Genomic DNA, 24,201 nt, shown 5'->3' on the forward strand with positions numbered 1-24,201 from the left:
ATGTTCTATCTAGCAGAGATAACGGTGCAATTTGAACGGCTGATACAGATCTTTCTGAGCTCATTGCTCTGGCAGTCGTGGACTAGCAAGCATGCAATTACTCTAGCTCAAATGTTAGCCTTCGGCGAAACTACGACCAAGCATAATCAGGAAAACAAAACATTACGAAAAAATTAGGGATTAATATTAATAGCTGGTGGTTGTGCAGTTACCATGCCATTTCATATGCCTGTTGGAAAAACTTCTCAAGTCCGGCACTATCCACCATGACCCATGGAATTTATGGATTCAAGGATTTGAACTTGAACTATCGAGTTGTTGAACGGAATCCTTTGACTCGTTCATCCATTTTACAGGTACACATTGTTCTATATGTAAAAAATACTCGACGAATTATACAGAGTCATAATTTAGGTTTATTTTGTAGATCGTAAGTGCTCGTTAGCCACATTTCATATGTCTGTCTGTACACAGTTCACACTTAATTAACGGCTAACTTTAGGTGAACGTAGCAATAAGGTCGTCATGATGCCGCCGTGAGTAATTGATGCAGCTTTAATGTAAACAATATCGAACAATATAGTACAATAAAGTAAATTTTATGTACTAATATATTCCGGCGACAGTTAGCAACTCTGGCTTTACTTCAAAATTCATGTTTATATTTCTGTGATGACATTTTTTACGGACAAAAAAATTCAAGTAGGCTTTAAAAAAAACAAGTCGCAGGTCAACGATCGACAAAGACGCCTCGGCACGTCCGTAAACTGTCTCATAGAGATACGTTGATAGAGAGTTCGAATAATTCTCAGACCTTCAGCTCGCCTCGCTGAACAAGAGTGCGATCCCAGGTATTCATTAGAGATAGGAGATGCGAAAAATCCTATACTCTACCGGCAAACATAAACGTTTCGGCACGTCGTAGGTGTTCAGGACAACTGCATGCGGACGTTAATTTCTCGCGAAATTACACCTCAAGAGATCATACCGTCTGCGGATAGGTAACTAGTTGTTTATCATCGTAGTGTATTTGAGTGCTGTGCTAAAGATGGAAATTAACATCTTTTTTATAGGTTTGCTAGTTTGTTATGGATTAGCTGTAAAATGTAGCACATCGAATATGCCACAGAACTCGCAATAGCTCTCTTTCCGTTACAATGAAAGCTTCTTTCTGTGCAGGAGTAACGTGCATAGAAAACACTGAGAAACCAGTGTAGGTCCCTATTGTGCCTAACAGTTTCTCCAGTTTAGATACAAACTGTATTATAATACTAGCCGGTCATCCCAACCATAAAAAGCAGGGGAAGCCCTGCTATAATTACGGTTGTAAGTTAGCTTTTTTGCGTTTGGTGTTCCTTGAATGTGCGGACTACATCAGACGTAAGTTAGCTATATTAAGCGAGTTTATTTGGTACACACGTTATCTCTCTCATGACACAAACCTGATAGTATATGGTAATTCATTTTTTTTAAATGGCATCCTTCAACACACAACAGCATGTATGTGGTTTTTCTTTGTTTTATTTGAAGTGTGTGAAGAAGGGCGATGACATATCTGCCCCTGCCAACCAACCGTAAAACACGTTCAAGGCCAATCGTGTGCTTCATTAGTTGAACAAGCATTAATCAACACAGATAATGGTTGGAACGATGAATTAACACGTATACGTAATAGCAATTTTAGATGAATGTTCTCCCAATCATCTTTTCCACGCATTGTATTGCAACTTTGTGTCGTATCGTCGCTTATTCACATCAATGTATATGATTTTTTTGTTTTTATATTTTTATAATTGTTCATTATAATCATGTTCATGCGTGTATGTACATAATTTACGTTGTTATGAGCTAGCTCTGCTATTTCTACTAATTTCCCTGTTGTGCAGTAGGCATGTTAATAGTATCCACAGACTGCAAGCACTCTTGCAAGTCTCCGTACGACCGTGCCAAAAGTCTTTAGTCTAGGAAACGAAATAACACTTTTACGCCCGCTCGTGTTGTAGTCAGGAGCTATGCAAGAGCAGAAGTTTGTTGGGGAAATACCATAACACTCTGTGCCTAAGGGTCGCGTAAGGAAAATATCTCTGATAACTAATCGTCTCGTATGTACGTCAGTTTTCGTCTTCACTTCTTACATACTCGCAATTAAACATACTAACACTATTGGTTCTATTCTCTGAGGGCCCATAGCAAATATCGACAGTACCTAGAGCACTCTATGAAGCCCGTCTGCTACTTCACATACCTGCTAATGGATCACTGCAAAATGATCGTATGCATAGGGTTAGACAGCGCGAAGAAAGATCCCATCGTGCGGTTTCTTTTCGCCCATGACAAACTAATCCTTCTCTAGTCGTATAAGTCATACGGGCCAAACGCCGTGGTAGGAGAAAAGTTTAACTTGTGTTTTGCATAAGTAAATTGCTGCCTGGCTAAGAATGACATCCCGCTTGAAAACAGAAATTCTACGCCGTCGAATCGTCGCAGGTTAGCCTGTGAATAATTTCTACTGCTGCTGGCTGTGGCATGACAAAAACAAAAGAAGCGAACATTGGAAAGACGAGCTTTTCCTTTTGCGCATACGGTTTTCATAAATGAGAGACGTGTCAGTGCCTCACTGTTCGAAGAACTTCTTATGTGTTCCTGAGAGCACACAGGTACACCGCAAAGAACAAATTACGCCCTTCAAATCAGCACACCAGGGCCACATCATGTAATTGCGATATTTTGTGTTCAACATGTTTTGAGGCTTGTTCGCAAACGTTGATGCGTTTTTTGCACAGTATCGTACTTGACTGTCGGTTCAGTGATGTCTATCCAACATGAGGTAAGCTCCATTTGAGTTTCTGTTAGACACATGAATCATTATGTAAACCTCCATCGAGCACATCTTCTCGACCGCTGCATGGACGTCCTCTGCTTAACAGTAGCTTAGTTTCATTGGAATTATTCTTGCTTTTTTGGTCTCCATTGCTGCTGAGCCCGCTCTTGTGATTGCTTTTATCCTGGCACCGAATGTTGCCCAACTGTTGTATATTATCTAGACTAATTTCCTCGCGAACGGTGCACGTCTGTGTGGATCCCTGTCGAAGTAGACGGCGCTTCCCGTGCACTGAAATAAAGACGATCAGACCTTTCATTACTTGAGAACCGTATGAAAGGAAGGTCCACGCGCTAATTCCGGATCAGGGTGGTGCAACACCACCAAATTAATAATGAAAAAACAGTACCACCTATGTAAAGTAAGTCATTGTGTCAAACTGTCTTGCTTCTATGAATTTTGGAGAGACAAACGAATCAACTGCAAAAGCATATATTTATGGGAATCTACTATGTTCGTAAGATGGATTCCATTTCACAAATACAATTACAAACTTTTGCATCTCTATACACATCGCTAGAAAAGGAACCATCTTAAGGGTTTTGTTCATCTCATGAAAAATTCAAAGCTTAGCCAAGACGCTGAACCTGCAATCCAGTTGGCCGGTTTTACATCGAATGGAGTAAAGTAATATAGCTAGGACAGTCTACTGACTTTGTCACCAGTCAAGATAAATTCATATTTAAACGATATCTACTCGGCGACGAAATCATACCGCGCTTGTTCCGGATGCCTCACGTTTTAACGACGTTCGTGTCTGGAAAATGGTAACGTATCATGTCTTAATGGTACCATTGTAGACACTGGTTAAGTTGCTGCCAGCTAATAAGTTTGTAGCGAACGACCGTTCGGATTTTATGACAAGCATTTGATATCTATGGACCTTCCCCAGCGTTGCCTATCCCGTTTGGCATGTTGCTCAAATGTTGAATTGGCGGCCTTGTTAGTGTTCGTTGTCGCATTTGACTTCGACAGTCTGGTCTCCGATCGTTTTGGCCCTCCGCGTCTTTAGGTCCACACTTAACCTATCTTTTATACGCGATCAAATGAAACATCTAAAACTATTTAATAGTGCTTCAATTTCACACGACATTAGCGGTTTTAGAAGCATCCAAAAAATCGGCATCTCGTTAAAAGTGCAACAAACGTAGCTGCACCCATTACAGCTGGCCACTATGGCGCAATCGAACAATTTTTATCGATGAGCCAAGGCCAACTAGGCGTAAAATCCTTGTCGCGTGATATCTACCCGGAGATGGTCGACCAACGACAATTCGCCTCTGCGATCAGAATAACAAAACGTTATAAGCAATGTCCGCTGATGGCAGCTGTCCCTGACCAGGTGCCGCTTTGTTTCCATCGTACGCATACGTGAAGACAGGGAGACAGGCAAATAAGATGATTAATGTCTACTGTACGGAGTTTGGCGTCATCGACTGATGAAGTACAGACAAAAAAAGCTTGCTTTGTCATATAGGTAAACATGTAGTAAAGCAATGACGGCATGCAGATCAACGACACTTCCTCACAACGCGCTGCACAGAATGTTCGGTCTCTCTTCTGTACCCCCGCACCCCACCAACTCGCTCAGGCTGTCTGCTAAATGGGCCTGAAAATAACAATCCTTCTTTCCTCCAATATTTTTATGACGATAGTTTTTTTTTTTTTCTTTATAGCAAATCGAATGAAGTTGTGCGCTTGCGGCTGTATAATTGCTTTGCATCTAGCTTCAACATGATTTACTAATCGTTTTTGATCAGATTTCTGCCTACCCAAGGGCACTGAATTCCGATATTCTGATATTAGAAAACTGATCTTTTGATTATTTTCTGTGGTAACTATGTCTATTACATTACTAATGTAATGAGCTTACCATTGCTGTTTGTCTAATTAGTTTTCGTCGATTAACTAGCTCAATATTTTCACTGCCCTTGAAGTAGTCAAGTAAATATGTGCTTCAACCACGCACAAATTCAAGTATCTCCGACATCATCCGATCTCAAGACATCATATAGCGTTAATAGTTGAGAGTCAAAATTTTATTTGTTATTATATTGAAATAAAGTAACTGTTTGGAGAGGGCAAACATGTTGGGTTTCACTGTCCATCGGATAGTCTAATAGGGTCTAGCAAAGCGTGTAGTATCATGCACGGATAACGACTTGTGGTCGTTTGGTAATCGTGATACGCCGTCAAACAAAGCTGAAATGAAGATGGCGCCAAGAGCCGATTTCGGTAGATCTAAACACTGCCAGGCCATAATCAACATAGAAGTAGAATGCATACGCTATATGTGGTGTGATTAACTGAAAAAGTGATAATAACCGCTGCTTGATGTAGTAGGAATGAGGTAATACCTTTGAATGTACACACACCCGGTGCCAGCGAATCTCGTTTAGAGAAATTCGTCGATGATGGGAACCCTCCACCGTCTCCTAAGGGAAGTTTTCGTCGAAAACGTTCAGGCAGCAGTCGGATCACCTCTGACTGCACCTCATTATTTACAAAACAGTATAGTAGAGCTACCACTGAACCCTGTAAGAAATATATCAGAGAGGAAGGTCAAATCTACGATAGTTCCGTTGGCTTTATTCTCGTGTGGCATAGAATGGTGTGTGGAGTTACATTAGAAATAGATCTCTTCAATCAATTATCGACCATGTAGGGCAATCGCATTGGGCTGATTTTTGGTAAGCTGCCAGAATTTTACCCGGGGAAAAGCTGCAGCTAGAAATATTCATCTTTTTTTATATATTTCTTTTTTTGGGAAATCCTTTTCTTCATAGAGCTTAGTGATTAGTTAGGCGAATTTTACGTCTTGGCAATTGCTCCGCAATCGTCAAGAAGTATTTAAATATTTATAATGAAAAGTTATCTTCCTTCAAGCTCCGAAGAACAATATTAGATTTGGAGACATTTTACATGTTTGCGGTCTAGTCGTCTTGGAGTGAAAATAGGACATAGGTAATGAAGTACTAATAGAGTTCATAAACGCATTTTTTTTGCCGAGCAGTAGTCGTTTCTGACGTAAGAAAATGTAATACAAACTGTAGTAATCTCTAAAATGCTCAAGAAAAACCTAAAGTTTCGGTATATATGATTCACATTACTCGAGTGGAATAAATTTTATTTGGGTTTACGTTGTCTATTTCGAGGTCGGTTATTGCTGCTTTGCTTTCAGGTAGCAGATCACTGCCTGTGGCTGAACGGATTAATTGCTATGAAGTAACGGGCTTGCTGAAGAATTCACTTCAGCAAAGCAAAAAATTTACTGTTGGATCAGAGTATTAGAATAACTCTAGCAGTACTACAAGACCGATAACATAAATCGATAAAAATAACAAACCGATGATGTCAGAAATGATAACTACTTCTATCGGATAGTTGCCATGAAATATCGAATTAACACGAGAGTGTCAGGAGAACTTAGGTTGGAGGCTTTTAAGGGCGTCGGCCTCCGGATGCTTGTTAGGCTGGCAGGAACGTAGGTCAAATATTAGCCAGGCATAAGTCAATGAGATACTTGTAACCTAGTAGCAGGGCTAATGGAATAATATAATAGGAGAACAAGATAGAAAAAGTAAGTGCATGTTACTAATGGATTTAAATTAAGGAGACATTGTTACGACAACGGAGTAACGGAGTTTGTGCTAGAATTTTAAGAGAATCGTCGCCCGTTTAGCGCAAAGGTACATCTGGTATTTGAGCTAGGTTAGATGTAAAGCGCGTTAAATTCGTTCACAATAGAATAGGTTGACGAACTTTACAATGGCTAGCTGAAGAAGAGTCACTGGAACGGGATCATTTTCGGGACATATTACAGTCTACCGTAATATGAATGCAACGTCAACAAAGCCGATTACTCTAGTCCACAGCAAGATGGGCACAAGGTAAAGTTCGTTTAGTTAAAATTCAAAGGAACAATGCTCTTTCGTTTTTTTTTTTTTTTTTTTTTTACTATTTTTTCTTTGCTGTGCTGTGTTTTTACATAACCGATGACTTATCGTTATCGTTCCAACAAGGACTACATATGTATTTTGCTGGATACTAAATCTTAGTTTACGTGTTAGATCGACAACTGCATGAAACCTGAACTGAAATACTTACGGCCATTTTACTGTTTGATTTTAGCGAGCTCACTTTGAATAAACTAGTCTATAATGCGGTGAGAAGCAAGTTGAAGATAAAATCAGCCGCTGAAACCTGAAGGAACAACTCGGTCCCCTAGACAGTTTGAAACTCGACTTTACTAAGCAATGACGAATAATCCACTTACGCTAGTTTTAATTTAGAAGCAGCGAGCAAAGCTGTGACGGGATGCATATGATTGCTCTTTTCTGCACGTATCTTCATTGTACGGCTCCCCCATCTATCTTGATACTGTCAGAAAAAATGACCAGGAGTGCCTTGGGGCGATACAATGCACCTAGCAACACTATGTATTACCTTCACCTCATCGATGCCCACAACAAATCCTGTAGTCTTGTTTCTATTTTTGGTGTGAAATACGGAACATATTAATCCCGTTACTATGTGTCAATCTCTATATTTTTTGTCATGTTAATATGAATTAATCATTGACAAAGTTTTTAAAAATGCTTAAACAAGCACGTACTTCATGTGAACTTGAGTGGTCAATGAATGCGTTAAGTTTATCGAAAGCCAAAATGTTCGAAGGACAAAAAGTTAAAACGCAACTTACTATGAGCCAAGCTACTCATTACTTACAGTCATTTTCGCTACTTCTCCTGGATACCAACTGTGTGAACGCTTACTAAAAGCTATTCGACCGAAAATGTTCGCCCTCTTCATATGCTCAGTTCTTTCAAGTTCCCTTCTCAACAACTAAACTATCTGTCTTTTCGTCAAGCGGCTGGGAAATGTTCTACCTGATCAAACTTTAGAAAGGTGTGAATTAGTCGTCCACTGCATCGATATGTCTCGGATATTGCCTACGCAGAGCCGGATCCGAATACTACGCCGGCAGCGACAGAAAGATCCGACCGAGCTTGTTCGGTCGTCAAAATATAATCCGGAATAATAATCCCGTTCCTGTTAGCTTTGGTAATTTAGGAGCGTACATCTTTTATTATCTCTACTTCAACCAAGTTAACGAACTTCAGCTTTACACTTACCAGTTAAAGGCTATCCAAAATAATACGTCAAGAACATATCTTAGGTTTTGTTTTGAGTAAGCAATACGTGGTGCTGAGTGAATCGTCTGTAACGCAGTGGCGCTTCCAATTGACGCTGAGATATTTGTCACCTACGAGTAGTAGATTAATTAATAGAACAATAACTATATATTTGTTTTTTTTAGCTAAAATGATATAAGTTAAGATGAAAGTTACCTGAAACGTAGTAAAGGCGACATCTATGTAAAGCCAAATAAATTCCATCCGGTCGTTATGCAGGAGGCTGGCTGCTAAAGTAAGTATCTGATGAGCGCCGAATAACGGAATTAAAACGAGTGTTGATTTAAACCATTTTCTGAAACGTAACGTGTAATACTAACCGATTTCAACTTCGATCTATGACAATATTAAAGGTCTACGAAAATAGATACTTGTCGCATTGGGATGAATTACTTTCCCATCTATAAGTACGAACACGCTAGATTAAAAACAAGTTTTAGTTTAGTGAGCCTATTAAGATCATTTTATAGCTTTACCCCTATGGTTACTACAACGCCGGAGAAATTCTAAGCCCTCATTTTAGTCAAAATTATATGACAATAATGTAATTTTTTTTTCATGTTTTCTGGTTTCAAACGAGGAATCATTAAAATTGACAACTCGACACGCATGTTAGAATCTACAAATTTGCTATTCTAGCCATATGTTTTTGTAGACGCTAAATTTGTTAAAAGGTATTGACTGATTTCTGAAGCCACTCTTATTGCTAACATCCTTTGTTGTTTCCTCTTTTCTTATTGTCTACCTTAACTATTTTACTCGCTTTTGATTGTATTCTAGCCAGTTTCAAAGGTTAATTCTATTAAAAAAAAAAAAAAAAAAAACCTGCTAGCGAATAGTCGAGTAAGGGGTAGTGTCCCTCGCCAAAACAAATTTCTACCCGTAAAGCGTGTTAACAATAAAAGAACTAGAAGATAGTTTACCTCTGAAATTATGTAATGCAACAGCTTCACTAAGGTACTATCTTGCATATCTAAGTTTGCCAATAAGCTTACCGGTATCGAACTTTTCGCGCATCCGGTATGTGCACAGCTGACATTTTGACAAATAAAACTCGTGTGATACTTAGGAAGAAGAAAAAGTTTAACTGAAATAAAGATAACAACGACAACAGAATCTGGTTATGTTTCGTCTACAGCTGTGTCGCCGCCGTCGACCCGTATGGCTCGACTGAACAAACGTGCCCACATACGTAGACACGCGCATAATTGCTTTATACACTTGTGTGAATCGCGAAAGGTCGTTGCGATATGGGCGCAAGACAAAGAACAACCCGTTTGTCTATACGCACCTCTGTCACTGGCTAAATTTGATGTGGTATTATATATAATAATATGATGATATTAGCGTATTTTTTAGCGCGATAGCACCAAATCCTTTCGAGGTCTCGCTTTGGAGAGGAAAATTTATTTGAGCCTCCACCATAAAGCACAGTTTGTTATTTGCAGTGGACGTTTTGTGCTACAATCTACTTGGACGTGGGGCCGTAAAGGACAAGGCCTATAGGCCAAGCCGGTGGTGCTTGTCGGGAAATCGACGGACGATTAAGCAACTGGAGTTTGTAGATTGCTTAAACGGATCACAAAAGTAACATAAAGACCAACGGCTGTCACATTAAAAAATGGCGGCTAAAAACCGCTGACGACTCACTGGCCTAATCGGCTTTCTGGAAATAGGTCTTCGACCCTGATTAGCCTGGCACGGAGTGGTATGCTCCACAGGCTCTGTCTCGTAACAAGTTCGCTGCTCGTTCCCCCATGTTTGGATAAGGGACAGTGACATCTGAATAATACCTCAATGTGAATGCGGGATTGTTGTATGCCAAATAAGCGATTTTTTTTGTTGATACATTGTAAAAAAGTAGCCCACCAAGGAGGCACTGATGAGTTCAACTGGTTCTCTTTTATTAGGGGCTGCAGATAGTATGTTGCTTTTGCGCTTAATTGATCGCTAACAGCAAACTATACCATATGATTTTGGACTAATTATTGATAAATGAGATTCTCTTTGTTGAGATAAGGTACAATATGAATCCTTCCAGTATGAATAATTATACTTACTGGCACAGCATACAATAAAGGCTACCTGGTGGGCAGGAATGCGTCTATAGGTAAGCGTGCCAACTAGGTCATACCGATTATCTGCTAAACTGTTTGGTAAACTTAGAACTTGGCAGAACATGTATAAAGATATATATCGCCCATAGGAGCTAAGCCTTTTTTGCCAGCGACCAACAAGAGAGTCTCAGACCGAAGCTAAAAACTAAAAAAACAGAACAGATTAACGAGTTCGTTGTCGCGACCTACTTGAACGCTGTTAACGCTAACCTTTGCTGATGGCCAGATAAATAAGCGCTAAATCGATGCTGCTATATATGCCTGCTGCTGCTGTTATACGTACAATGATAGAGAGTGAAATGGGTCCGCGTAGAATCCAGGTGATGCCACGATACTTCGGCTCCATCTCCCAACACCTGAAACACGACTTCCGTACATAAAAAAGTAGTCCACAGACGTACCTACATACACACACACACACATTTTACGCACACAAAGACCATCAGATCAAGAAAACCGGCATCTTCGTTTTCTTCGTCACTTTGACGCATCTTCTACTTCATGTAATGTCATCTGGCTCGCAGCAACTGCCTTATGGCGATAGCACTGGAGCAGCTACACTGAAACTAAACAGATGCTGTTTCTCCTTTCAAAAGATTTCCTCGAAAAAACTTTGTCCGAGGAGGAAACGAATCAACAAAGGAAGGATTTGGACTATTCTAATCAGCTTACCACTCGGGCTTGATAACACATCCTCATGCATATACCACCACTCGGTTGAAGTCCCCTTTGTTTCTCTGCAACAGGAGACGACAATGCTTCAGCATGCGGAAGCGTGATGCGCCAGAAACATGTAACAGTAAAAGCAGATTTTTGGAACTCTCTCACTTTTCGGCGGCTCAATTTTTGATCAGCGTAAAGCTTATGATTGAACTAAAATTTATGCCACAATATTTAAATCAGATTATGCCGTACCACACCGTGGCTTAGTCTTTCCGGCTCAATATGACCTTTCTCAATATTACCAAAAAGGATCTAAAATCGAATATATTTGTGCCATCTGAACAAATCGCTAGAAATATGAAGTTATAGATCTCGTACCGTGTGGAGCCTTCAGATCCACCCTGGAGTGGTTACAAATATTTTTTCTTATTGTCCATCGCTTAGGATTATTTTAATGCCTTCAAAACCTTTTTACACACTGGTGCAATATTTGTGTGTACGAACCATTAGCTCATGCATTGAATACTGAAGAGTATTACCGTTGGTTACTAGAAGTAGTTTACTTGATGATCATGCCGGACGAACAAACGTCACGATAAAAAGATGTGTCATGCAATGTGATCTCCACCGATAGTCTATTTTACCTTACGCACCCCAATAGCGAAACAACCCAGATCGCCCTGACCCATGGCAAGAAAACATTACTGTTGATTCTACTCTGGCTTTAAAAGCATTGCAGAATTGAAGCCAATCGATAAAACCAAAGATTATTCAACTGTACATACAATACTCGTTTCTGTCTTTTTTCTTACCGTCCATTTAGTTACTTTAGATAGATTCTCGTGTCGTCATAAAAGGAGGTTATGAGCTTTTTTTTTTTTTTAATTTACATACTTTCTTGGCAGAACCATGGAAGTTAGGATCACCAGCAGCTCAAACAGCATTGTCAACTAAATCAATAATTTGTTGAGCAGAAAGAGCGGGGAAAATAGCAGGTTGTTAAGTTTAATTTAATAATTTAAATGAAGACCTAATTTTTATTTATTTCAACTCTTAACCTAGAGATTTTTCATATCATATATTATATAACGTTTTTAATATTAATATATTTCAGAACCTCAAAATGCACGGCGTGTCTATAATTATAATTAATGAAAAAGCAAAAAGAACTATCCTCTGGACGTTGGTGGCCTATTAAAATAGCAAAAATAAGGCATCAAAGACATAGTGTAGGAAAAAACTAGTGCATTCCGTCCCAAGCCCTTTCGTCAACAGTAATGGTGGCCCCGATCACTTCGGCTGTCTCTGCAGGTATTCATTGGTCTGCTAGAAAGAATTGAGATTACTACCTCTTCTCTCTTCGTCACAAATTCAGTGATGCAAAGCAGACTGCTCCTCCTAACGTGTAAAGAGACTGACCGAAAAAACTGGATAACAAACGCATCAAACAGAAATGTTTCCATTACCCCTCCTTAATAGCAACAGCGGCCATTGGAAAATATTGTTTGACTTGAAAAAAAAGCAGTTTAATTAACAGTCTTTAATATATTATATAATAATATTTAATATATAAAAGGCTGCCAATTGATTGTACAGGGATACTATCGACTTCAAGCTTCGCTTGAAGTAGTGCGTATATTTTCTAGAAGAGATAAATAGCATATCGAAGTTACAGTTGATTGATGAGACAGACAACTATGCTTACAACCGCTTACTATTTTTTGTCCCTGCTGTTTTTACCCTTTTTACCCGTGCACTGTAACCGTATATTCGCGATATATGCTATCTGGATAACGCAAAAGGTTCTCGAGTAACAACGGAATCATATCTTCATTCTTATGTTGTTTCTATGATGAGATCACTCGGTTTCAGTCGGAATCGGTAAACAAGACACGCTGTGGTCTTTCAACAAAAAATAGTAAATTAATTTCGGTTCCTCTCAAAAAACCTTATAGGCATAATACGTAATTAAGATTAATAATAAAATATATAAAGATTAATAAAAGGAGTAAATGATGTCGTTATCATCTAATCGAACTAATAAAGATAGTTACCTCTCGCGCCAGCTAGATTTTTTAATGACAATTAGTCTCTTATGTCCTGAACAGGACTAGAAAGCGATGACGCGGCAAGCCCTAATAGCCCTGCACCCTATAGACAAGTAAACAATGTAACAAACGCGGAAGCCATTAAGCACTGTTAAGTTAGCCCAAAAACGCGATTTCGAACTGGTCATTGAAAACCCGCGTTAAATAGCGTAATATACGTAAAGTTAAGATGGGCAGCTGAAAATTTCCGGTGCTGTGTAAGTAGCAGAAAGCCGAACATCAAAAGCTTCGAATAGCTTCCATCTAGTGGCAGTTTAAAGCAGTGAATTTGGAATGGTTTTCAATGAAGAGAGGCGACAGAATCATTCATATCACCGGTCAAGTACACTAAAGAGATCTACTAATTCTTAAACAGGTACCCGTTTGGTAGATTTTGAAATGATACAGCCGGTGCCGAACTTTATCGCAGCGTGTGGCTACTGGGTCCTGTCTCATACAAAGGAATTGTAGTACGAAGTCATAGATGGCTGCGGCTTTTTTGGTCGCATTGAAGAAGGCTGCTCTGTCCTGATTAACTTAAAAATCGAATCATCACTAAAAATATTACAGTATCCGGAAATACGCGTCTGCTTGTCGCTCAATGGCGGATCATATAAAGCCTACTTTACAACAGAAGTACTGACGAATAGCAACATAGCTGATCTACCATTAGTACAAAAATGACCGTGCGGACGATCCGCGTATCAGCGATGCGTTTTTCATGATGCTGACGGGGATGCGGCTGCCGGCGGTGAATGGAGCGACGACAAGGAAACAACGATTAGAGCATGGACGATCATCGGAGCGACAGCGATGACAATACGAAAGAGGAACTGTGGCTACTTGATCTGTCCATGAGTAGCACTCCGACGCTGCCATAAAGATACGAAATGAGGTCTCGCCTCGCATCAATTACCAAGTTTCAAAGAGGCCCTCCCTGAAAGGAAATAACTACGCTCGCCCTCGACATAAGGCTTCAAAGAAGTGCACTTCGTTTTCACTGAAACGTCAACTTCTTCTGCCTATCAAATCAACGTATGATTTAGTAAGTGCATTGTACTGAAACTTACCCCATCAATCGCCAAAGCTGTTACACACTGACTGGATTGTTTGAATGTATAATCGACTCACAAAATAAGCCCATGACCGTTTGCCGGGACACGAATATAAATTTACTAGTTAGAAAAAGGAAATTATTTATTATGTTTCTACTCTAACCAACTTCCGATATAAATAAATCTGAGTGTTGCACTAGACATCCTTCCTTGGCTGATTGGTTCCGCGGTCTCCTTCATAGAAAGTAGGTAGATCTATAGTGCATACTACACAACCTGTGTGAACAAAAAAAGGTACATAATTTTAAGGATGGTGCTTTTTCCAGTGAAAAATCTGATCCATTGTAAATAGGCTACTCCTGGACGCCTTTCGGTGAAGCGTTGTCACTTCAAATCTGTTCTTGAAAGGTTAAGAGAATATGTGCTTAGGATAAAACCAATCAACAACGAAAGTACGTTCAGTACAGAGCGGTGAAAAGTATCACTCAGACACTACTCGAAACTCCGGAGCAAAGCAAGGTTGTTAAGCTTGCCCTAATGTTAAATCACTGTAGCTTCTGAGATTCTGCGGCCATAACATAAAGACCTGTCCGTTAAGCGTTGTGGGGTCTGCTAACCTAACCTTCGGAGGCTTTAATAAAGCAGCTACCCTATTTGCTTTTTTCAAAAGCCAGTTTGCCAAATTGCCAAGCTTGCCACGATTCCTTGTTTCGACGCGTCTCCTAGAACATCTCCTGTATTTAGTTTCCCACCTATTACTGAAGACTGATAGTCTTCTGCCATGTCTGTGAAGACCGATTTCGCTAACCCGGTTAACGCTGTATCATCTAAACTTTTTCAGCAAACATTGCAGATTACTGCGCGTTCGCCAGCACAACCATTCAAATATTTCTTCAAATTCATGTTCTCCCAACATCGTCTCAGATCATTTGCGTTATCCTCTTATCTAAGGGTAAAAGTAGCCGTAGTAGCCTAATAAACTATCGAGCCAAAGCTATAACCCGTATGTGTGTGTACGAACGAAAAATAAGTTAGGTACTAGCTCAATTATGGAATATCTATCGAGCTCTCCATATCGCTTTCCCGGTTCGCAATACTGTGACTTAGCTTTCTGTAATGTTTATAACTACATTACCTATTTCTGAATCGGAGACAATGCCTTTCTTATAATCTCAATCGATTTTGCAACGGCCTTAAACATCATCTCGTTCGGTGCCTGTTTACAAATAATCTCCTAGATTGACTTTTGTCGTTTGTAACTCGTTCAAATAGTATTTAACTAATCGCAAAAAAAAGAAAAATGTAGAACTTTTTAATGCTCCATAAACATACTGAGTGACTCAATCAACCTTGAAGAAACAATCATACATCTGCGTTAGGATAGCCACTTTCTTAAATGGAGCCTAAAATGCAATGCTTTTGTCGCCATACTGTCCGCTGTTTGCTGCTCGTTGCCCCTTGGTACCATATTTAGGACACCTGGAAAATCTTTTCAATAAGGTGTATAAACTCAAGACATCCATACATATATATATATATATATATATATATATATATATATTTGGGACAGGGAGCGTTTTAATGGCCATACATACACACTCTCTAATATTGGGATACTGTGTTATTGAAGTGAATATATGAAGTACTTGACTATTATTAGCGAAGGTGAATGAATGAAACTCAGTTGATAACTGTATATCGTATACTGTAGTCTTGTATAGGTACTATTCTATTGTTGTTGCATGCTAGAAGTGTTTTATGATTCTTACATGATTTTTGATTGGCTCTAATAGCTAAGTAATGCTTACTTAGTCGAATGCTGGCACTTGTATCAAAAAACAGGAAATGTATTTAAGCGAGTTAGCTTCGCCTATATTCCCTGTCTCATTTCATTCTTTACCTAAAGCTTAAAAATATACAATAGTAGTATACATGAAATACTGGCGAGTTATGTTAAATGACTCAGCAAACGTTTTGTGTACCCTTTACCCTTTACACCCCCCCCCCCCCCGACCTATTCGCCAGGCCAAGGAAGCGAATGACGAATGATTTAAGAAAAAGCAAAATATTTTGAATGCTTGCCATTAAGGATTCTTAGCGAAGGTTTTTGTCATGTTAAACACGAAAGTTACGCAGAAAGCCATAACCATGTTTGCTCTTAGGCCCTAACAATTCATAAATTCATTACTTCTAGCTGGGCCAGAACAACGTATACAAAATTCGTAGATACGGCTGTGGATTTAGTAACCCCCGTGAAGCAAGGAGCAAATTAGTGCACGAATAATAAGAATCGTCTATAGTATTACTATTTCGCTTCGACATTTCTTTTCAATCAGAAAACAGTTCCTGCAATAATCGTTGTCTGAAGTGCCTTTAGAGGCAATGAAGGCTTGTGTGAATCCAGCCTTTTTTTGTAGCCGTGACCGGGTTTCTTCAACGAACCTTTACTTGATAAGGATAGTTTTATTGATGACAGCTCAGACTGGGAATCTACGCTCACTGGAAACCTCTTCTACGTTTCGGAGAGATATCGCCGCCCGTTTAAACGAACGAAAGTTTTACTTCGCCAATAGATAAATAGTGAGTTCCGTCAAGCTATTTAACCAGGGTACATTGACGTATTCGTTTTCCCATGCATGTGAATGGTGGAATATATGCACATACGAAAACACTGTATAGGTAAACACGTATCACTCTTTAGAACTCGTCAAAGATAATGACAGGCTTCAGGCTACAAGACAAGAGGACTTCAGGCTACTGCGTAGTTTTCACTTGTAGAAGTCGTCGAGAAACCGATAAGAAAAAAAAAGATTAGCCTTTTTAACCACTCGAATTTAGAAAACTGACTTTGTTCAAGACGGTTAATGCCTTAATCTAGGTATCTCTAAATTTAAAATCAAGATTTAGTTTTGTCGAGGGACATTAAGTACGCCTAAGGGTTAATGGAGCTATACGGACACGGAGCTATATGATTTCCTCCGTTTTCTCTAACAAGAAAACCTTAACTCTGATATGAAACAGAATTAAGCTGTTAGTATCTTTGAAATATACGGTTCAAACATTTCATCACTGTATTATTACTGATTGTCATCGAAGGCTACATGGATAACTGTTTTGGGTTAGCGACCACCACGACGGATAAGCCTTCGGTACCACTCGGTTTAGCCGGCGTGTCCTTTTGTCCTTTTCAGTAACAGAAGTCTTACGGAAGACAATTTTCTTTTCAGTGTTGCTGAGTCATTGATCTCTTTACAAATATAATTAGTAACCCATATTGCCTAATATCCAGTTGCAAGAAAGTTCCGATGATAGTGTGATAGCAGCAGCGTATTTACCGAGTTACTGTCGTTTGCAGCAATGCGTAATGGCAATATGGGAGGCAAAACTCAAAACAGTTTAGCCTGCAAGGAGTCTTTTATAAACAGAGTAGTGAAGCACCCTCTCAGCAGTGATTTCTGTTGTTAACCTTGACCCACAGAACTACACCATCCCTCATCTCATAAACACAATTTTAGCTACACGTTTAGATAACATCTAATCGAAAAATTTACCTGTGGTGGCAAGATGAGAATAGCAAGGTAAGCATTGTAAAGCAAAACACCGATGGGTTAGAGAAAAGTGGAAGGTGTTCTTGAAATTGTAACTAGTGTTTACGCAGGATTTTTTATTTCAAGTAAGCCTTCGCACTAATTAATGAGATTTTCCTGGTTTCGTGGACCCCCTAGTCCGATGAACAGGTGCATGCAGCTACCCATTAGTGGCGGCAATAGTTTGATTTTAGACTACAGGCACCTAAGTAAACCCGCTCAATGTCCAATGTCTACCCCCATTCATCTAATATCACATATCTCACAAATACTCGTCGTAGTGAATCGTACGCTCGATAATATCACACGTGTTAATTAGTACTCACGTTAAATAATCCTCATTAAATACTTTATCTCGATATTGCCATTATTAGCTTATTTGAAGGTGTCTCTATTAGGCATGAAGTATGCGCCGACGAGCAGCAAAATTTGTACCGAAAAGCCACAGGTGTTCTTGCCGTCCAAGAGACGATTGACTTAGCTGCCTTCTGAATGAATAAGAATACAATTTTTTTATTTACACCAAAGTGGGCTGTTACTACAATTCTTCCGGGTGACGCTAATTTTTTTCTAGATGGAGACCAGGTGCATAATGTACTGGTTTTCAAAGAATCAGATTCCACCTTTGAACCTGTTATAAAGTTTAGTTGTGGAATCACGACTTTTGTTCCTAGATGGTTTTGTTGCCCAAAACTATGGCTTATCACATGATAAGAATATAAATTTCTCACAGCAAGTACAGGACGTTTCCTAAGACAGGTAGCATGGAAATGTGCTATCCTCCATCGATCCAAATAATATAACCTATCAATGCTTCGCAAACAAAATAAGAACGGTTCTCTTAGCAACGTCTTTGAAATAAAGCAAAATTATCTGCGTAGTAGCCCACCTATCGGTACTTTTGAAGTGGGCCACTCATGATACTGTTAATCATCTTTTAATGGCGCGTGGCAAGATTAGTTTACAGAAAACCCGTCCTATACTACTATATATTACAATCATTTTGCAAACTGCTTGAATACGGGAAACTTCATATCGCATCGTAATGAAGTGCAATAGTCTCAATTTCCAATACATTAACACGTTCTGGTTGGCTTATTGCCTCGTTTTAAGCATTTTCCAAGTACTGCTACGATGCTGTACACACATGGTGGTGTTCTGTGGACTATGTACACCGTTTCATCCATGTTTATGTATTGTCCCAAAAAGTAACGTTCCAAAATGGGGTGCCATTGAAGGCCAGTCTACTAGATTGTTTCCCCTGAACAATCTGACTTAACAGTGTCAAACAACAGACTCAAACCCAACATCGTATTCAAGAGTTTAAAAGGGATCCTTTGGAAAATATTAAAACGCGTGGCAGCAAAGGTCGATCATGCGCTATGAGCGGCATGAATAACCGAAACATGAAATGATTATTGTGGATACCAAAGGATCATCGAAGGCGCTTGATTGATAAGTCTTGTAACAGACGCAAATCGCTTGCTTAGACGAATGTTAGCGGACAGTCGAAAGAGGTACTACATTCATTCCTACTTAGCCGCGTGAATATCATTTGTGGGTCTAAATCGAGCTTACGATATAGGTGCATTTGGGTAGAGGGTATTTTTGAGGGATAAGATTCGACGTCGACAGCATAAAAGATAATTACTTATGGCCGTTTTTATGGATCCGGCGAGTCCGAGTATAAAAATTCGTTTTGTATAGTTTTGCAGACGTTGCGAATGTCGGCAGCGTACACTCGTAGAGCTGTAGATCGGAGAAGGAATCGTGTTCAACATGTTGTATGTAGCGATATATACCGCGTGCGATCACTTCGGTGCGCGGTGGAGCAACATGGGATATGGGCACATTAGGTACGGAAGAAAAGCGCAGACGAAGCACTTGTCGAACACCACCCTCATTTTTCCGTACTCAGCTTGACAATATAGGCTTTCGAAGGCATTTTTTTGATATGAAACTATTTTACTTGAGCATTCTGGCCTACACGCGAGCCGGTTCATGACGACGAAACATGAGCTTCATGAGGAAAATCATGATACCCCACAGTGTTCAAGAAATATGCAATATTGTGTGGCTATTTAAACGTATTATTTCGCAGGATCGAAACGCGCAAGACTGACTCTTTTTTTGAACACTTCACCTGTTGCTTCTATGGCGACTTGCGTTTCTTTGAAAACTGTGTGGCTTTATAACCTTCCGAAGTAGTTACCCGTTAATTTACTTTGTTTCTTCACCAAACAGATTTAGCGCTGTCATCAAAGTATAACATTTTCTCGAAAGGCAACACTACGTCTTGATTTATTTAGGGAATGGTGCGTTTAGTCATTTACCGATACTTCCGAATTCAATGAACCTCTGAGTCAAGGCCTCATGCTCTATTGCCGTAAATAATGATGCGAAAACGCTGCTGTCTGTTTCGGAATTTAGTTGAGGAATGATGGGGAAGATGAGTTTCTAACTGCCAGTTCATCAGGGTGTTTTTGTCAGAACGGCAACATGAAGTTACGGCAACATCCCTTAAGACATTTTCTACTGAATCACTTCTATTTCAGCCTTTGTTTCAGAAATTTTATCAGATGCTCCGACAAATATGCACGAATTCCTTAGGGCAGTATGGCTATCTGTAACATTCATATGATACTCGAGCACCCGATACAAACACCTGCCATGACATGACTACAAATAAAAATGTGGGGGTCAACAGAGAGGTGCATCCTGCAAAATGCAATACTGCTTTCCGTCACACTGCTTTAATAGATAATTATCCATAATTTTTCTTTTTTTTTTCATCTAAAACATAATTTTCATTTATTAAAAAAAAAACAGTTTGAAAAAGTGAGATTATTAGCACTAGGCAAAATCTAGGGACAATGTATTTTCAATCTGGTTCAAGAAAGAACCTCTTTGGGGTGCGACATCTGTCAGATGATGTATTATAACATCAATTAGACTTAAACGGTATGTTGTCCTGTCTTGTCAGTATTATAATGTGAAATGTATTCGTAAAATAATAATTCTAGCATTAACAAGGCGGATTATAAGTTATTATTATAAATCATATTACATAGCATCTGTGGCCTTTCGTGACAACGAACGTGCACATATCATAAATATATGCAATGAAGATTTTGATAAAGTTGAGACCCTTCGTTATATCGATGATCACACGTTATGATCTACCTCAATGCGCATGAGCGGAACTTTATTCCGTCATAAATTGGATTCGAGACGATATTTTACCTCTATTGAGATAGTAGATGCATGCTGGCATATATTTATCCCAAGAAAGCTATCTACTGAATTCGAATGCGCTAAGTTGGCGAACGGTGGAGACGCAACGTATAGCAAACGCTTGTTAGGAAGAATGAAAGATGTTTGCTAGGGAGCCGGCGCAACGAAAGAATCCCGCAGAGCTATCAGCCTCATTGCAATATATTCATCCTCGTGTATGTGTACAAAAGTGCAGTCAATTTTAGACGATCCAGCAGGATTTGGGTCACAACGAGTACGCGAGCACCACAAGCGATTTATGGCGATCGAGTCCGGCGACCCAAAAAGAAATCAATAAAGATGTAAGGACTGTCGCTATTATGTGCATCAACAATGATTGCTGTCGCAGTGGTTGATGCCATCATGTCATACGACTTCGTGCTGCTCGATGCTGCGAAGATATTTACATGATTTTCCTGAGAAAATATTAAGGATAGCGATCTGTTTTGGCCAAGGAATACGAAGTGTTGAAAAGGCAAGAGTTGGGTGAAATGGAATGAAAGACCCAGAGTGAGAGAGTGAAGCGGCAGAAGTGTGGGAAGGCAGCGAAGAAAAACAAAAACGATAACAACAAAATGCTCGCGAACGCGTATTGCTCGCACAATTATAGTCCAGCGAAGATATAGGTATATATTTAAGAAAAACTTTTGATGACAACACGCGTTTTATGTGTTCTTGTATTCCTAGAGTGATTTAGATGCTTGACACCGCTCGTTTATACTTCAACACTACACATTGATATATTAAGTCGCAAGACATTATACGACAAGGACATAAGCCTAGCGTATGGGAAACTCCATTTTGTAATGCCTAAAATTCGATAATAAGCAACCCAAGACAGTAAGAAATAGAAGCTGCTTTTAGCGTTTAAGGAATACGCCAGAAAAATAAGCATCGAGACCGTAACTCGTTCATTTAAGTGCCTTGACTTATGCGTGTACTTATAGAAACGCGTTGTTTAAATCTGCCGGCGCTCCGATTCGTGCGAAATTGGCTTAATTTCCACGAGCCAACTTTACTTACTAAACCCACTTTGATAAAAATGTTTAATGCATGGGTCACTATATATATATGTATACAGAGACGTTTAATCGCGTAGGGTACGTCCTCCTCCTTGAATCCTGGAATGTTTATACTATAAGTGGCCAACATATACCATAGATATACATCTGTCAACCAAGCTGGTCGCTGGTCAAATTAGAAATCTTCTTTGCCTCGAACCTTCCTTACACGCAGCGACATAATAGGCTTTAATTTTCTAAAGTGTCGAAGGCTGCCAATAGTCAGAACATTAGCGAACAGTTATCTATTCTACGCTTATACCTAATGACATTGTTCTAAATATACCTGCTGCACATGTGGCAAACACTGGTTTAAATAGTTTCGCCATAACTTCATTATGTAGTTATGATTTAAGCATCTGTTGAAAGATTTTGAAAAAGTGAATTTTTTGATCGAAGACAAAATTTAGCTATTATTACCCTTTAAGTGTGATGTAAACCGCAGTATCGTATCATGTCTCATTCCCCATACGGAGTACAATGAGGTTTCAGGCAACTCACCGATTATTGTCGTAACAGAGCCGTGCTATTGCCCAGATCGCCACCCAAGGCAGCGGAAGACCTGCATAATTAACATATGACAATATAACAAAGCGGAACATACTTTATGGACGGATAGTCGTATATACGCGGCGTTGAAAACTGAAGGAAAATTCTAGCTCAAGTAGAACTCAGTTCAAATCTTATTAAAAATAGTACTCGATCCAGAAAGTTAAACTGTGGAATATGCATATGTCTAGTAACGCAAAAATAACTTTTTAAAAAGATAAAGCCATACGCATTTTGGGAGTACGATCTTTGATTAAGGCCAGCTGATCATAGACACAGGTTTTTTCTATTAATGCTTGTCAGATATTACAACATATACTAATCGCCTTATAATGTTCCGCTCAAGACGCTACCGTAGATAGCAAAGTATAATGCCTTTCCAGTTCTACGAGTTTTGTTCCCTTCAACTTACCCCAGCCCATGACTATGTATTTTGCAATTTTCGAATTATCAGCGTAAACCGACATGAAAATGATATTGTAGAGATAGAGGCCTTCCATCAAAATCCAACAATAATTGGCCATCAACGAGTAATGAAACGAAAGCGTGAAGATGCGACAACTGATGAATTCCTGAAAAAAAAATTACCTCATAAGTTACCGCAGTCATTACCTTTTAAACGAACCTATATCACAACAATCTGCTTAGTAGACTATGGATATTTGGATTATAATATTTTAATCATTTACTGGCGATATACGAATGGCAAATTATTTCTTCTATAGATTTCAACATTTATTTCAGGGTAGATCGATTTCTATTTGCATGTATACGTCTGCCTTACATGACTATTGAAGGATGTTATGCCCCTGGTAAAATAGAGATGCTTAAATACCAGTACAGTACATCGAAGGATGAATGACGCAGACAGATGTAAATGTAATTTGTTACGAGCACACCGTAAACGTCTGTAATTAATCAGCGAAGTAAAACTACATCTTAATAACACGAAAATATATAACTATATAACAATAAAAGACTTTAGGCGACCCCTCTAGCACACTCTATAATGAAATTGAAAAAAAATTATCTAAATACGAAACTGACGGTATCAAATCAGTGAAGACAAAACAACAAATAGACGAATGTTCGCCTTGTTAAGCGCGTTTTTGCGTGATTTCCAATGATATCATGTTATCCATGACCTCATGCTTTTTTTAAATGAAGACAGAAGCGTTACAGTACTCCATCGTAGTCTTCTTAACCTTGTTTGGGATTAGTATATATTCTGCTATTATATCGTTGTTATGTTTTTGACGTAATATAAAAATTAAGCTAATTCTGGTTAGTACAATATTGTAAAGCTTAACTGTCGTCGTTATTGTCGAAAACATCGATATTGTAGATATGAGCTTACCGGCCTGCTAGGCAATGTTTATAAATAAAAGCTATTCAACATTATCTCACTTCCAGGATGGCAATTAATTGTAGAACAGCAGGAGATCATAGCATACTGTCTATAGTCATTGTTTCATACGACAGTGCATCTTTTTTTTGGCCTTAGAGCAGATTGTGTGCCAAGAAGGTCTGAAGTAAAAGCATCTGCTTTTTTCTTTTTCTAGACTGGAGGTCGTAAACAAGACTGTATTATAAGTACATGCGTCTCCAATGCACCTCATGCGTTACTGCAACGTTTTAGCAGAAACTAAACTAGATGACCCAGAGTACTCCTATTAATGGGAGATAAACCAACGCAAGAAGGGTGCCTCTTTAGCTTGTACAACGAAGGACTA

At 39.2% G+C, this 24,201-nt stretch overlaps 1 protein-coding gene across 12 annotated transcripts in view; it reads right to left on the minus strand.

The window, feature by feature from the left end:
- Positions 1 to 24,201, minus strand: part of LOC111251572 (secretin receptor-like) — an 82,567-nt gene that overhangs the window by 12,547 nt on the left and 45,819 nt on the right. For 5 of the 12 annotated variants that reach the window (XM_086990245.1, XM_022808246.2, XM_022808245.2 and 2 more), the window contains 8 exons: positions 23,253 to 23,376; positions 22,881 to 23,040; positions 22,421 to 22,481; positions 10,477 to 10,549; positions 9,072 to 9,163; positions 8,233 to 8,371; positions 5,239 to 5,416; positions 394 to 3,112 (listed from right to left, as the gene is read on the minus strand). In XM_086990245.1, the coding sequence (XP_086846371.1) occupies positions 2,850 to 3,112; positions 5,239 to 5,416; positions 8,233 to 8,371; positions 9,072 to 9,163; positions 10,477 to 10,549; positions 22,421 to 22,481; positions 22,881 to 23,040; positions 23,253 to 23,376 (1,090 nt within the window). In that variant the 3' untranslated portion in view covers positions 394 to 2,849. Of the gene's footprint in view, positions 1 to 393; positions 3,113 to 5,238; positions 5,417 to 8,016; positions 8,148 to 8,232; positions 8,372 to 9,071; positions 9,164 to 10,476; positions 10,550 to 22,420; positions 22,482 to 22,880; positions 23,041 to 23,252; positions 23,377 to 24,201 lie in introns of those variants that run through there. The other 7 variants (XR_015328447.1, XR_015328445.1, XR_015328446.1 and 4 more) reach the window with 3 other exon arrangements.

This window comes from Varroa destructor, unplaced genomic scaffold (assembly GCF_002443255.2).
Source record: "Varroa destructor unplaced genomic scaffold, Vdes_3.0 BEIS01000005.1, whole genome shotgun sequence".
NCBI classification, from domain to species: Eukaryota; Metazoa; Arthropoda; class Arachnida; order Mesostigmata; family Varroidae; genus Varroa; species Varroa destructor.